Here is a 12968-nt window from a genome sequence, read left to right on the forward strand (position 1 = left end):
CCGGTGCTCTTACTCACTGAGCCACCTGGCCACCCCTAAGCAATTGGGGTTAAGTAACTTGCTCAAGGTTACACGGCCAGGTGTTTCTGGGTGGGTGCTAAGTGTCTGAGCCCGGGATTCGATCTCCAGGTCATTCTGACACTGGAGCCGGTGCTCTTACTCGTTGTGCTACCTGGCCGCCCCCAAGATCGTTACTTTTTAAGATTTTAATGTAGATTTTATTTATTTGGTTAAATATTTCCCAAATACTTGTAAAAAATGTTTAACATTTTGAGTTCCACATTCTGTCCCTTTCTTCTGCTCCTCCATCCTTTGAGAAGTTAAGCAGTCTATGATACCTCACACACATGTGAAGTAACGCAAAACATATTTCCGTATTAGCCAAAGAATTGTTAGTTTGGTTTTTTTTAAGCAGTCGGAGTTAGGTGACTTGCCCAGGGTCCCACAGGGACCGAGGCTGGATTTGCACTCAGGTCCTCCTGACTCCAGGGCCGATGCAAGCATAGCTATTCTTGAAGGGATGTGCAAAGGAGACTTAGCAGGTGTTTGAGATGAGCCTTGATGGCCACTGCTGCCTCTAAGGGCCGCCTGGAGTGCAGCCTAGGCATAAGGGAGACGTCACGACACGAAGGGTAAACCAAACCATTTTTGACTTTGTAGCCTCAGAGGCTAGGACGGTGCCTGACACATAGTGGGGCATTTGATAAAATGCTTGTCGAATGAATGAACCGGCCCCGGCTCGGGGTGGGGGGCAGGGGCTTCCTCAGTGAAGGACCGTCTTGCGTTTCTTCAGCGGCGGGTAGCACGAGTTGGACCCGGGTCCCAGTGCTGGCGGATGCAGCACGGATTCCGCAGCCGACCGTCCTGATATTGTGGTTGCATTTCCCCAGCGGCGACATTTGGGATTGATTCCACTTGAGGCTGGGAGAGATCAAGGGACCTGCCCACACCCCGAGTTCTTTGCCTGCCTCCTTACCTGGGACGCCGCCCCTCTCCGCTCCGGGATTGCGCTCAATGAGCACTTTCCAGCCAGCTTCCCCGGACTCAAGAGACCCCCTGGGGTGGGCCTTCTGGAGAGCGGCGGGGGAGGGGGCCAATGGGAGGTGAGCACAAGCCTTGCCCCGCCCCTCCAGCAGCCTTGGGGCCGCGCACCTGGGCTCCAGGCTCCGGACTTTGCTGCGCTTTCGAAGCTTCAGCAAGTGTCGAGCGCTGGCCACCCGGACCCCTGCTCAGGTGCGTGACTCCTCCGGGGCTGGCGCGGAGGGGTGGGGGTCGGGTCACTTCGGAGCCTGGGCTCTGATGTGGGGCGTTGTGCCCCGCGGGTTGCCTTGGCGACCCCGGCCGGGCTCTGTGGGCGCTCATTGGCCGCCTCGGGCGGGGCTACTGCCCCCCCTACGCGGTGGCTGGGGAATCCCTTAGCGGACGCGCTTCCCGCCCTCCTCTCTTCGCTGCAGAGGGGCCGGGCAAGTGCATGAGCTTCAGGCCAGGTAGGGCGCGGGGCGCCGAGGGGCATGGTGTGGGGTGGTGGGGAAGGAGGACTCCCCAGTGTTCCCCTGCCGCCCGCGGCCCCGACTAGAGGGTGGGCGACCCCGGCTCCTCTTCCTCCCCAGGCATCGGGACTGCTCTGGGAAGCGGGGATGGGGGTCACCTCCCGCTGCGGGAGGGGCCCCCCAGAAGCAGCAGTGAGGCCGACACCGTCCGCGCGTCGCCCACTTCTGGGGGTCCTGAGCATCGAGGCCACTGGGCAGCATTTCAGCCGGGCTGCCCTGGCCCCACGGAAGGCCCCATCCTTGCGGGGGAGGGCTTCAGCAGGGTTTGATCTCTGGCCGCCCGAGCTTTTGTTCTCTTTGGGCCGTCTGATGAATGGCCAGGGGCAGGGGCCCCTTCTCTTCCGGGGGCCTTGTCTCTTTGCCAGCGGGGCCTCCCAGAGGCTGAGGAGTTAGCCCAAGGAGGGTCTTAGGAGGTTCACCCCGCCAAGTGGACAGGATAACGAGCTTTAATTTGAGAGCGTGGGGGCTCCGGGAAACTCCAAAGGGAGGGGGGCGATGCAAACGAGGTTCCCTGGCGCTTCTTGCTGTGGGTACTGGGACTATGTGGCACCGGACCCTCCCTCCCCTTTCCAGCTCCCAGGGTGGGCTCAGGCTTTTGGCACAGAAACGAGACAACAAAAGGCACGTCCCCAGGGCAGAACTTCTGTGGACAGCGCTGGATTCGGAGTGGGGGCCGTTATCATCCAGTTGCTCCAGCTCTCCGGGCTTCTCTTTCCTTATCTGTAAGATGAGAGGTTGCAAGAGATCCCTAGAGCTGGAAGAAACCTCAGAGGCCATCTACCAAGGCCCCTCATTTTACGGAGGAGGAAACTGAAACTCGGAAAGGTTAAGAGATTTGCCCAGGGTCACACAGGTATAAGCATCTCGGGCACTTTTGCACTGCCCCCGGGTCTCTTCCAGCCTTTCGTGCTGGGTCCTGCCTGACCCCTGAGTGGTAAGAGGCAGCTTTGGGGCATCAGGGGAGAACCCCGATGCGGTGAGGTGGTCACCTGTAGCCCTCATTAATATGCTGTCTTCTTCACTCTACCCCAGGGAATTTTAGCCCCACCCAATGCCATCTTCTAAGAATTGCATTGGTCTAGATGAGATCAGCCATTAAAGCTGCAGCCTGCAGGGACTGTTTCATTTTTCATCTCTGAAGCCCCATGCCTTTGCAGAGAAGGTATCTGACACAGCTGACAAGTGTTTGTTGAATTTAATTGACTTGGGCATCCTCCTCTCCTGGCTTCTGTTCCTACTCTCTACTGCAACTGCTCCTCTGCTTCCCCCTTCCCCTCCCCCAGTCTCTGCCCATCAAAAGCCCACTGTCTTTCAAGGGTCAGTAAAAAGGCCGCCTTTGTGAAGCCTTTCCCAGTCTGTGGATCTCTTTCTCCTCTCCCTCCCTCCCTCCCTCCCCCCCTCCCTTCCCCCTCCGACTTGCTTCTATCACTCAGTGTAATTTGGGTAAGGGGCCTGGGGCCTATTCATTTCCCTGTCTCCACTGCACCTTGCACAGGGACCTTGTTTTTCCAGTGTTTATGGAAGGAATTGTCCTGATGGCTTTTGCCTTTTCTGAATCTGAGAAGTTGACTTGCCTGGGAGATTCAGTCAATAAACATTTATGAAGCCCTCCTCTGGGCCAGGCACTGTGCAAAATGCTGGGGACGCAAAGGAAGGCTCATGGTCTAATGGGACAGACAATATACAAACAACTATGTAGACACAAGCTATATCCAGGCTAAAATGCATATATATAAGATACATACAGGATAAAATCATCAACAGAGACAGCTCTATGTGTTAGGGGCAATCAGGAAAGGCAAGATTTTGGCTGGACTTGAAGGCAGTCAGAGGCTGGGATGAGGAGGGAGAGAATTCTAGGCCTGGGGGCCAGCCTAGTCAGGAGAAGGGAAGATGAATGGAATGAACTGATTCCAAGTAAGACAGATTTGCGATCTTTCTAGGAGTCTGTATGGGCCCAATAGCCTTTTTCTCCTTGAGAAGCTCAGAGCTCTTCAGGTGACTAGCTGTAGTTGGATTTCTTGGTTTGCGTTTAGAGCAGCTACAAAAGAAGGGCCTTACAGCCAAGCAGAAGTTAAGCTTAGAACGAAGGTGTCTCACCGGTCCATGGGTCTGCTGCCTTGGCACCCCAGCCCTAACCCAGCCTGCAGCAACTGATACAGAGGTGGGGTCAGGAAAATGCCTTCCTTTGAACAAAGAGCAGGAATTAGTTCTGGTAAAAGCCTGAGGCTGAGAGCAGACCAATCACAAAGGCCAAGTTAAACATGAATTCATATACCGAAAGCAAGATCTAAAAGATTCTCTTTCAGGTTCTAAAAGGAACAAGTTTGAAGCTAGGAAATGAACCACTTCCTTAAAGTCTCAGTGGGGAATAAGCTTTAAAGAATTTCATTATCCATCAGAGACCGTACAGATGTAAATGGACCCACAAGGGGTTATTAAGGGAAGTTAATTCAATAAACATTTCTTGAGTGCCTGCTTTTGCCAAAGAGGGTCTTTTAGTTAGTTTCAACCTTCAGAACTTGACACCAGTGTTTAGAACTTTCAGCTCCAAGCTGGCTCTCAGTGTAGCAGGGGTGGGGAACTTGCGGCCTCCAGGCCACATGTAGCCTTCTAGGTCCTCCGGTGCAGCCTTCTGTGATGTTTGGATTCAGCCAAAGGGCCGCACTGGAGGATCTAGAGGGCCCCGTGTGGCCTAGAGGCCGCAGATTCCCCACCTCTGCTGTAGAGAATAGTCTGACAGATGCAATAGGGCATTTCTGATTTTCTTGGGAGTACCCTTCATGGCACTGAGGGAATTTTTCTAGGGCAGTGAGCAGCCCAGTTGCCCTCTCTGCTCATAAAGCTTTCTTCTCTCTGCAGGGCTGAGGGCCATTTGGGCCTCGAGATGTCCCGGAGACTCGGCTGGCTTGCCCTGTATAGTCTGTCAGTGACACTTTTCACATGTCTCCTCTTTTTGAAGAGGGAGGCCAAGCCAAGACAGCAGGTAGGGGGCCCCGTGGTGAGGCATCCCTTCTGGGCACCTTCAGCGGCCCAGCACAGCCTGTGTCTGCCTAACTCTGAAGTGACCAATGCGTCCACAGCCCTGCCTGTCCGTCACCGCCTCTTCCTGACCTATAAGCATTGCCGAAACTTCTCGACCCTATTACAGCCTACAGGCTGCCCGGCTGACACCTTTCTCCTGCTGGCAATTAAGTCTCTGCCCGCTCATGTGGACCGCCGGGCAGCCATCCGCAGCACCTGGGGCCGGGTCAGGGCCCAGCACAGGGGGCAGCAGCTAAAACTGGTCTTTCTCCTGGGAGTAGGGGGAGCTCCCCCACCCCCTCAGCTGTTGGTTTATGAGAGTCAGGAGTTCGATGACATTTTACAGTGGAACTTTACTGAGGATTTTTTCAACTTGACTCTGAAGGAGCTTCATCTCCAAAGGTGGCTGGCCACCAGCTGTTCACAGGCCCAGTTCGTCCTCAAAGGCGACGATGACGTCTTTGTGCATGTGCCCAACGTCCTGGAGTTCCTGGAAGGGCAAGACCCCAGCCAGGATCTCTTTGTCGGGGATGTGATCAGTGAAGCCCTGCCAAACAGGAACACCAGGGTCAAGTACTTTATCCCCCCCTCCATGTATCGTGCTCGCCACTACCCACCCTACGCCGGAGGTGGGGGATACGTGATGTCCCAGGCCACAGTTCGAGGGCTCCGGGCTGCAGTGGAGGAAGTGGATTTGTTTCCCATTGATGATGTGTTTGTGGGGATGTGCTTGAAGAAACTGGGAGTGAAGCCAACCCACCATGCAGGATTCAAGACCTTTGGCATTCGACGACCCCTGGATCCCCTGGACCCGTGTCTGTACAAGGGGCTGCTGCTGGTGCACCGTCTCAGCCCCCTGGAGATGTGGACTACATGGGCTTTGGTGAAGGATGAGGGCCTGAGGTGCGCTGCCCATCCTGCCCTGGCCCAACAGATCGGCTGAAGGAATGGCAGAGAGGTCCAGACTGGAAGTGTGCAGAGGCTACTAGGGGATTTTGCTATTGGTTACTTTCTCTAAAGGCTAAGAAAACAAAGAGCTTTTAAACTAACATAGCTTGATGGGAAATTATGTCCCAAACTGTAGTCCCACAGATTCCCTTTAACTTTGATTAAAAAAAAGACACACACACACACACACACACACACACACACACACACAGAGCCTGGTTAGTGGATGGGAGAGTGTGCTGGGGCTACTGGCCCCAGAAGGCATCTCAACCAAGCTCCATCTTCTCTACCAAAGCAAACATTTTTAAAGAAACAAGTGGACTCCAGGTAGTGACCTGGGCATAGGATAATCCTGGCTGGCTTCATTCCCTGCAGAGAAACCTCAGCAGGACCTTAAACATGCAAGAAAAAGCAGCTTTCTTTTCCGTGTGTGGCAAAGACAGAGAGAAGAGCCTAGTAAAAGGACACAAAGCAACACGAGGCAAGGGGGGCTTCATAGAAGTGACTCCTGTTTCACACCAAGTACTAACATGTTTCATGATGCACTTTGCCCAAATGTGCAGCCAGGCCTCCTTGAAGGGCCAGGCCAGGCACTTATCTTAGCCAGCTTAGACTAAAGGTAAGACAGGTCAAAGAGAGCATGAACTTTTAAAAAATAAATACTACAAACAGCGCCCCCCCACACACACACACAAATGCACATCCCACAAGAGGGGCCCAAGGTTTAAATAACTTAGATTGAAAACCTGAATAGGGTTGAAAATAGAAGCTAAATTACTACTTAAATTACAGTCCCAAGGGTTGTCCCCTGCCCCAAAGTGACTGACGGAGCCTGAGCTGCTCTCCAGGAAAAGGCAGCTTGAGGAGCCTGACAGGGCTGCTGGGGGCAGCTGTCATGACTTCAATGTTTTAATGTTTAAACCACATATGCAGCTAGATGGCCACAAACAAGCTCATTTCCCCACCCAAGTAGGGGGTGAAGTGTGTGGCATCTCTGGGTCTCACATGACTTAGAAGCTGCTGCCTAACTCAGGCATGGTATTACCCTGAGCTAACCCCACCCCAGCTTCCACTCCTTTCTAATTCTGTTTTCCAAGGCAATCCAGGTAACCATATTCACAGTGTTAGTGCCCGTGGGGGAGGCGTCCTCAGTCCTCCCGTAAGTAGGCCTCTTCTTCATGGTCTGCCAACAGAGATCCCCCCATGCCTGAGCGCTGGGTCCCTTCTTCTGGCTGCTCAGAGCATTTTCGGCGTAACTCCTCTGTCTGGGCCTCGGCCAACTTGGTCTCAGCTGTCTGGGAGAGCTGGCGTACTTCCTGAACTTGAGTCTTGACCAGCTGAACGTGATTTCGAGCCATGACTGAGGCCTGGTCGGCACCTGGAAACAGATCAAGCAACGTAAGTCAATAGCTGCAACGATGGGACATGGCAGGTCAGCCCGTGAGCAGGTAAGGCTTCCAGATAAAATCTAAACATGAAGCCATGAGAGCCCAAACAGGGCCAGACTTTGGCTTAGGAACGTGACCTGTCTCAGTGCACTCCAGAATTCCCTTGGAGCCCTGGCTCTCCATGCTGCTCAGGGCTATGCTGCCTACCCCCTAGCCTGGGATCGAGGACCCTGGCTTCCAGACCCCAGAGGCTCAGCAAATTGGCCTCCCCTTTCTGTGGCAGTTCTGCATTAAACAATCAAGGCATTTCCCTATAAATGGAGACACCAGCATCTCCCTGCAGCCCCTCTGCCAGCATGACAGAAACCCGCCCTTCCCAGGCCACTTGGAACCTCAAGGCTCCTTCCACATTGGTTTATACGTTGCCTTCAGGACTCCCTCTCATGTCTAAGGGTTCCTACTCACTTATTTCCTTGCAACATTAAAACTGTCCTCAACCTGAGCCTTGGTTTTGTAAGGTTTGTAAGCCTTACTTACAAAATGGGGAAAATGATCCTTGCATGAGTATGTTGTGAAGAAAGCTCTTGGCAGACAAAGTACTCTAGGGATGTGAGCTCGAGGTGCTTTATGGGTGAGAAAATGAGCTCCAGGGCATTAAGCGACTTCCAGGACATGCCTCAGGAGGGACACAGTCTGATGCTCTTCCCATGAGGCCACCCTGCCTCTCACAAGAAAGTTCTTGTAGTTTCCCCAGAAGAATATATAACCTACCAACCAGTCATGTGATCCAGGGAGAATCCCTGCCCCCCCCCCAGGTCTCAGTTTCCCACTCTAGAAGAGGAGAGCGGTGGCCTGGGCCATTTCTCAGATCGAATTCTTCAGACTGCGCAGGCCTGGTGTCCTGGGCCATGTCCCAGCTCTAACTGCAGCTGCTGCTCTCAGCAGTATCCACAGAAGGGACGTGATGGTCTAACTAAACTCTTAGCTCCTCCATCTCATCCTGCCCAAACCAAGGGCCCAGTTTTGAAACACTCAGCACACAAAGGTTTCAGAGCTGCTCAAAGCATCCACCTGGGATGGCACTGGGGCCCTGGGCCTCGATTCTGTCACTGACTTACTGTGTGACCCCCCTTCCTTTTCCTTCTTGGGGTCCCCCATGATTCTGACATTCTACGGTCAGGTGATGCTCTCTGCTACGCTCTCAGGCTGTCGGGAAGGCTCCATGCCAGAGGGGAAGCAGCAGCCAGGCTTCCCGTCACACACTAAGAGGATGGAGGGGGAGGAGTCTCAGAATCCCACGTGACTAAGTGACCTCTGCCCAGGGCTCACCATACCTGACTGGTAGGCTGCTTCCGCTGCCATCTCTGACAGACTCACGGCGGTCATCCACGTAGTTTCTAGCTTTAGGTATTCTTCTTGTTTTGATGACATCTGTAAATTAAAGAAAGCCTTTGAAGCAGGAAGAGCAGAAAGGTCAAAGGCAGTGGGAGGGACATCCTTAAGAAGACAGTGTTTTACTGGGAAGTGGGCGGTGAGGTAACTCAATTTCACAGTTTATTTCCTGGATGGAATGAAGGGTGACAGGTACAAATTAGTCTGGCTTTTTAGGTTTCTTTACCTCAACCCTGGCTCCTATGATCACCTGCCACACTGCATCTTCCTCCTGAGAATTCATTTTCCCAAGTAAACTTGAGTACTGTCGGTACAGAGACACCAATGTGTAAACTGCCTGCAAGTAAAGAGATGAGTTACTTTAAAAGGAAAGGTCTCGGGGCAGCTAGGTGGCACAGTGAGAGGACTGGCCCTGGAATAGGGAGGACCGGAGTTCAAATCTAGCCTCAGACACTTACTAGCTGTGTGACCTTGGGAAGTTACTTAACACCAATTGCCCTGCCTTCCCCATCCCCCCAAAAAATAAATAAAAGGGTCTCAACAGGATGGCCAGACCAGAACTGGGCAATTTTTTTTTTCAAGCAATTGGGGTTAAGTAACTTGCTCAAGGTTATACAGCCAGGTGTTTCTGGGTGGGTGCTAAGTGTCTGAGCCCGGATTCAATCCCAGGTCATTCTGACTCTGGGGCCGGTGCTCTTACTCACTGTGCTACCTGGCCGCCCCAAAACTGGGCAATTTTTTAAAAAATTCACTAAGTGCCTAATGAGGGGAATGCTCTGAGTGAGGTACCCAGGACACAAAACCAAAAATGAAATGGTTCCTGCCTACAAGAAGCTGCCCTTGCACTGAGGGCCAAGCACTCGAAAGAGGAAGCCAATGGATGGCTCAAATGCCACTACAAGGCCTAAGGCAGCATCTACAGAGTGTTCCTGGGTTTAACGCTGAGCAACCAGATTCCATCTTTCTCTAGAGACTTTCATCCTCTGGGTATGTGCAAGAAATAGCTTTTGGCTGATACGAGGTCTTCTGTAGTCAATTATAGGGTTTTCCAAGAGCCAATTAATCTAGGCTTTGAGCTTTTCTTCCTTGTCCTCATTTCTACTTCCAATCTCTAAACTCCATCAAGATGCTGTTTCACTAGGGGAGGGAAAATGCAGAACTGTCAACATTAATACTTGTTTGCTAACAATTTAAGACAATAAAGTTGAAACTGATGGCTGAAAGAAGACATAAATAATTTTTTCATTTTGCTAATCCGTGCTAATTCTTTTTTTTTGTTGTTCATGCTAAATCTTTACCTCGAAGATTCAGATGGCTGTGAAGAGCCCATCTGTGGCTGAACTTACCCTAGTGTACTCTGTGATGGCTTCAATCAATGCATATGTGGTTTGTGAGAGAAAGGTGGAGGTGCTGTCAGTGACCATGGAAATGGCCCTCCTCATCAGTGCTTCATTACTAAGAGAGTGTGCCTCTGTCTTCTGAAAAACAAGGTGTTGGCATTTTAGGGCAGGTTCCCGCTCACTCCTGCCCATGAGAGAACAAAGACAGCAGAGGCCAAGTCCACTTAAAGGCTTCCCAGTGGCAGCCTGCCACACAAAAACCCAAGGACAGGAGAAGCAAACTCTTCCCTTCCCTTAGGGTGAATCTCCCTGAATAAGGCATCAGAATATTCTTCTGATAAATAAAAGGCAAACAGATATAAGTAATAATAACATTCAAAGTTATTACATATATGTATGTATATATTCATCATACACAATGATACTAAGTTATAGAGATACCACAGAAGCTTCAAACTAAGTTAACCATTTGAGGGAACACATTTTACTTTGACCTTGGTCCACCAGGTTAAAAAAAAAGATCCTCTCTTGCCATACATGGCAGCATAGGCTTGTAATCCCTGCTACCAGGGAGGCTGAAGCTGGTGATTTTTTGAGGTCAGGAGTTTGAATCAGAGTGGACTAAGCCAACCTGGGGTCCACACTAAATCTGGCACTGATACGGTGAGCCCCTGGGACCTGGTGGGGTGGAGGAGCCTAAGTCAGCTAGCCCAGGGTGGAAATGTACTGATGAGTGGTAGCATCAGGCCTGGAAGTGGACACTGCCTTTCCCGCCTGGGCATGATCCGGAGACCCAGTCCTAACCTCCTCTTCCCCCTCCCCATAATCCCCTCCCCTCACACTGAAGAGGAAGAGAAACAGACAGCTTTACTTAAACACTAGTAACAGCTGGGCCAGACCAGGGCTAACTGGGTCTGCTTTCTTCTAGATGGAACAGTTGCCCTTCTGTGCCTGCTTTGTGTTCCACTTGGCTTTGCCTTTCCTTAACATGTTTCTCCTTTGCTATTTTTAGTGTAACCACTTAGAACAACTGGCTGATGAAATTAGGTGTAATATGTATCCTGGCCTTTTAGAGGTCAAGCCCCCTGATGGTACCAATTTTTCAGGAATCCCATGGAACTAAAACATGCAACCCACAATTTGAGAAATAAAAGTTGCTTTGCTGTACATCATGGGTATAATTCTATTCAGCAAGTATTGGTGGTAAGTGCCATCTAGCACTATCTGAACTACTTTTGAAAGGGTGGAAAAAAGACATGCAACCCTATTTGCCTTGAATTTTGTTGAGGAAATATGCCTTATACACACAAAACACCATGAATTAATAATGCACTGCATCCATACGAACAAGGGTTCAAATGGAGAAGCAGTGAAGAAGGTTGTTCAATATTGATTATAGTTACTGGGGGAAGGTGTTGTGGAGAGCTTGGCCTTGAGCTAGGCCTGGGATGATTGGTAGATTGTGGATAAGCAGAAAGGAGGGCCAGAATCAACTCAGTGTGTTTAGGAGGTCAGTGATGAGACAACCCAGGCTACAAGGCAGGGTTCATGTTGGAAAGTACTGGGAGATGAAGTTGGACAGGGGGTGGTATAAAACTAGACTGAAAGGCCTTGAATTCCAGTAAGAATTTGGCCTGAATTACAGGCAAGTAAGCCCCACTGCAGGCTCTCGAGTCGATCAACAATCAGTCCATAAGCTTATGTGCTAAGTACCATGCTAGCCACTAGGAATAGAGCTAAAAAAAAAAAAAGAATCCTTGCCATCAGAGAGCTTACATTCTATCAGGATGATATGAGTAGGGTAATGGTAGCCTGACGAAAGAGGGGGAAGGGGTGTGGCAGTGATAAGTGGAGGCAAGGAAACTAGTTAGGAAACTTTGTAGCAGGCGAGTAACAGTACCAGGACATCTGAAAGATTGTGTGAAAACTGAAGGTAATTTACAAAATAGTGGATTACAGTCTGAGAGGTCAAGTACTGAGAATATGCATTTCAGAAACTCGAGCTTATAGTTGAAGCCATTAGAGATTATGACAAAAATACATATGACTATTTTATCTTGCTATTGTATTAAAAAAAATATTCAGAGATCTCAAAATGTTTAAGTCAGAACTTGTTGCAAAGGAGACTTTTTCCCCAGGCACGTGAGACCACAATCCCAGTGCTTCAAGACCTCCCGAGACTTTTATTGAGCGTTTTGTTCAAAGTGCTAAAGACACTACCAAGTATATCACAGTACTTTACCTGTGCTATAGGGACTGCACATAGGGTTACTCCAAAACCCACTGCCACTGTTTTGTGCCAGGGTCCCACCAAATCTGAGAAACGGCATCTCCTCAACTTTGCTACACCTGGGACACTCTGCCTGGAAATCAGAAATGTTAGACACAATGAAGAAGTCAAATTTGACAAAAACTTGGACGAAGCAATCTTCAAAGGGGTTCTCTTAGTTATTTTTTTGGGGGGGAGAAGAAATTGTAGACATTTTTCCTTGCCTACCCTGTCCAAACAACACTAGTTGATAAAAAGTCTAGTACGTTCACAGCCATTCAAAAAAATATAGAACCTGAGATTTTACCAAGATGGGGGGGGCAACATCACCAAGAACAGAGACACCCCAAGAGGCTCTAGGTTAGAAAAACACAAGTCAACTCTGAAGTTTTCCTGAGAGTCGGCAGGGACTGAGGACAGACGGGCTCCATTCAGCACCTGACAACTCCTTCGAACCCATTCTGGCCTCAAATAGTGAAACTTGGGAGTCAGAAGGCTTGGATCTGAGTGTGCCCTTTTACTAGCTTTGAAGTCTCACTTAACCTCTAAGGCTTGGCTTCCTCATCATTAAAACCAACGGCACAAAACTTTCACTAGCAACAACACCGGGTTGTTGGGGGAGTGTTTTATAAACCCTAGAGAGCTAAAGACATTTCCGGCAACTTCTGACCGTGGCAGCGGCTCCGAATGTCTCACCAATCGGGTTCTGGCAGCAGATGACGGGGGATTTGAATAAGATCTCCCGCTGCCTGGGGCAGGGACTTGGAGAAGTCGCTATTAGCGGTCAGTGACACCCAGCGTGATTCGGAAACGCACTGCACCGGTGCCGCTGAATGCATGGGGTCCACCTAGTACTCGGGCAGGATGCGCCTTTTCATACGTGAGGATGTTAACACGGCGCTTTCCGCCCATTCTCACAGCAGCCGGGTGCCCTGTTATCATGCCCATTTTACAGAGGAAGACCAGGAGTTTTGTCCCGGGTCACGCCGGGGCGATCAGAGACGGAGGAGAGCCCTGATCACCCGGATTCTACCCTCAAAGACGGTTCCACTCTTTG

General features: G+C 50.6%; 2 protein-coding genes across 3 annotated transcripts in view; one reads left to right on the forward strand and one right to left on the reverse strand.

The window, feature by feature from the left end:
• Positions 1-4395: 4395 nt before the first annotated feature.
• On the forward strand, positions 4396-5861 carry B3GNT4 (UDP-GlcNAc:betaGal beta-1,3-N-acetylglucosaminyltransferase 4). The gene has a single exon (XM_069081638.1). It carries the CDS (start codon positions 4438-4440, stop codon positions 5515-5517), a length of 1080 nt encoding a protein of 359 aa, XP_068937739.1. The 5' UTR covers positions 4396-4437; the 3' UTR covers positions 5518-5861.
• Positions 5862-6273: 412 nt separating this feature from the next.
• Positions 6274-12968, reverse strand: part of DIABLO (diablo IAP-binding mitochondrial protein) — a 105581-nt gene continuing 98886 nt past the window's right edge. For both annotated transcript variants that reach the window (XM_069081639.1, XM_069081640.1), the window contains 5 exons: positions 11885-12005; positions 9649-9780; positions 8529-8639; positions 8245-8341; positions 6274-6900 (listed from right to left, as the gene is read on the reverse strand). In XM_069081639.1, the coding sequence (XP_068937740.1) occupies positions 6671-6900; positions 8245-8341; positions 8529-8639; positions 9649-9780; positions 11885-12005 (691 nt within the window). In that variant the 3' untranslated portion in view covers positions 6274-6670. The remainder of the gene's footprint in view (positions 6901-8244; positions 8342-8528; positions 8640-9648; positions 9781-11884; positions 12006-12968) is intronic.

Source organism: Petaurus breviceps, unplaced genomic scaffold, assembly GCF_028583685.1.
Source record: "Petaurus breviceps papuanus isolate PSGF00001 unplaced genomic scaffold, PetGlider_PUasm1.0 99, whole genome shotgun sequence".
NCBI lineage: Eukaryota > Metazoa > Chordata > Mammalia > Diprotodontia > Petauridae > Petaurus > Petaurus breviceps.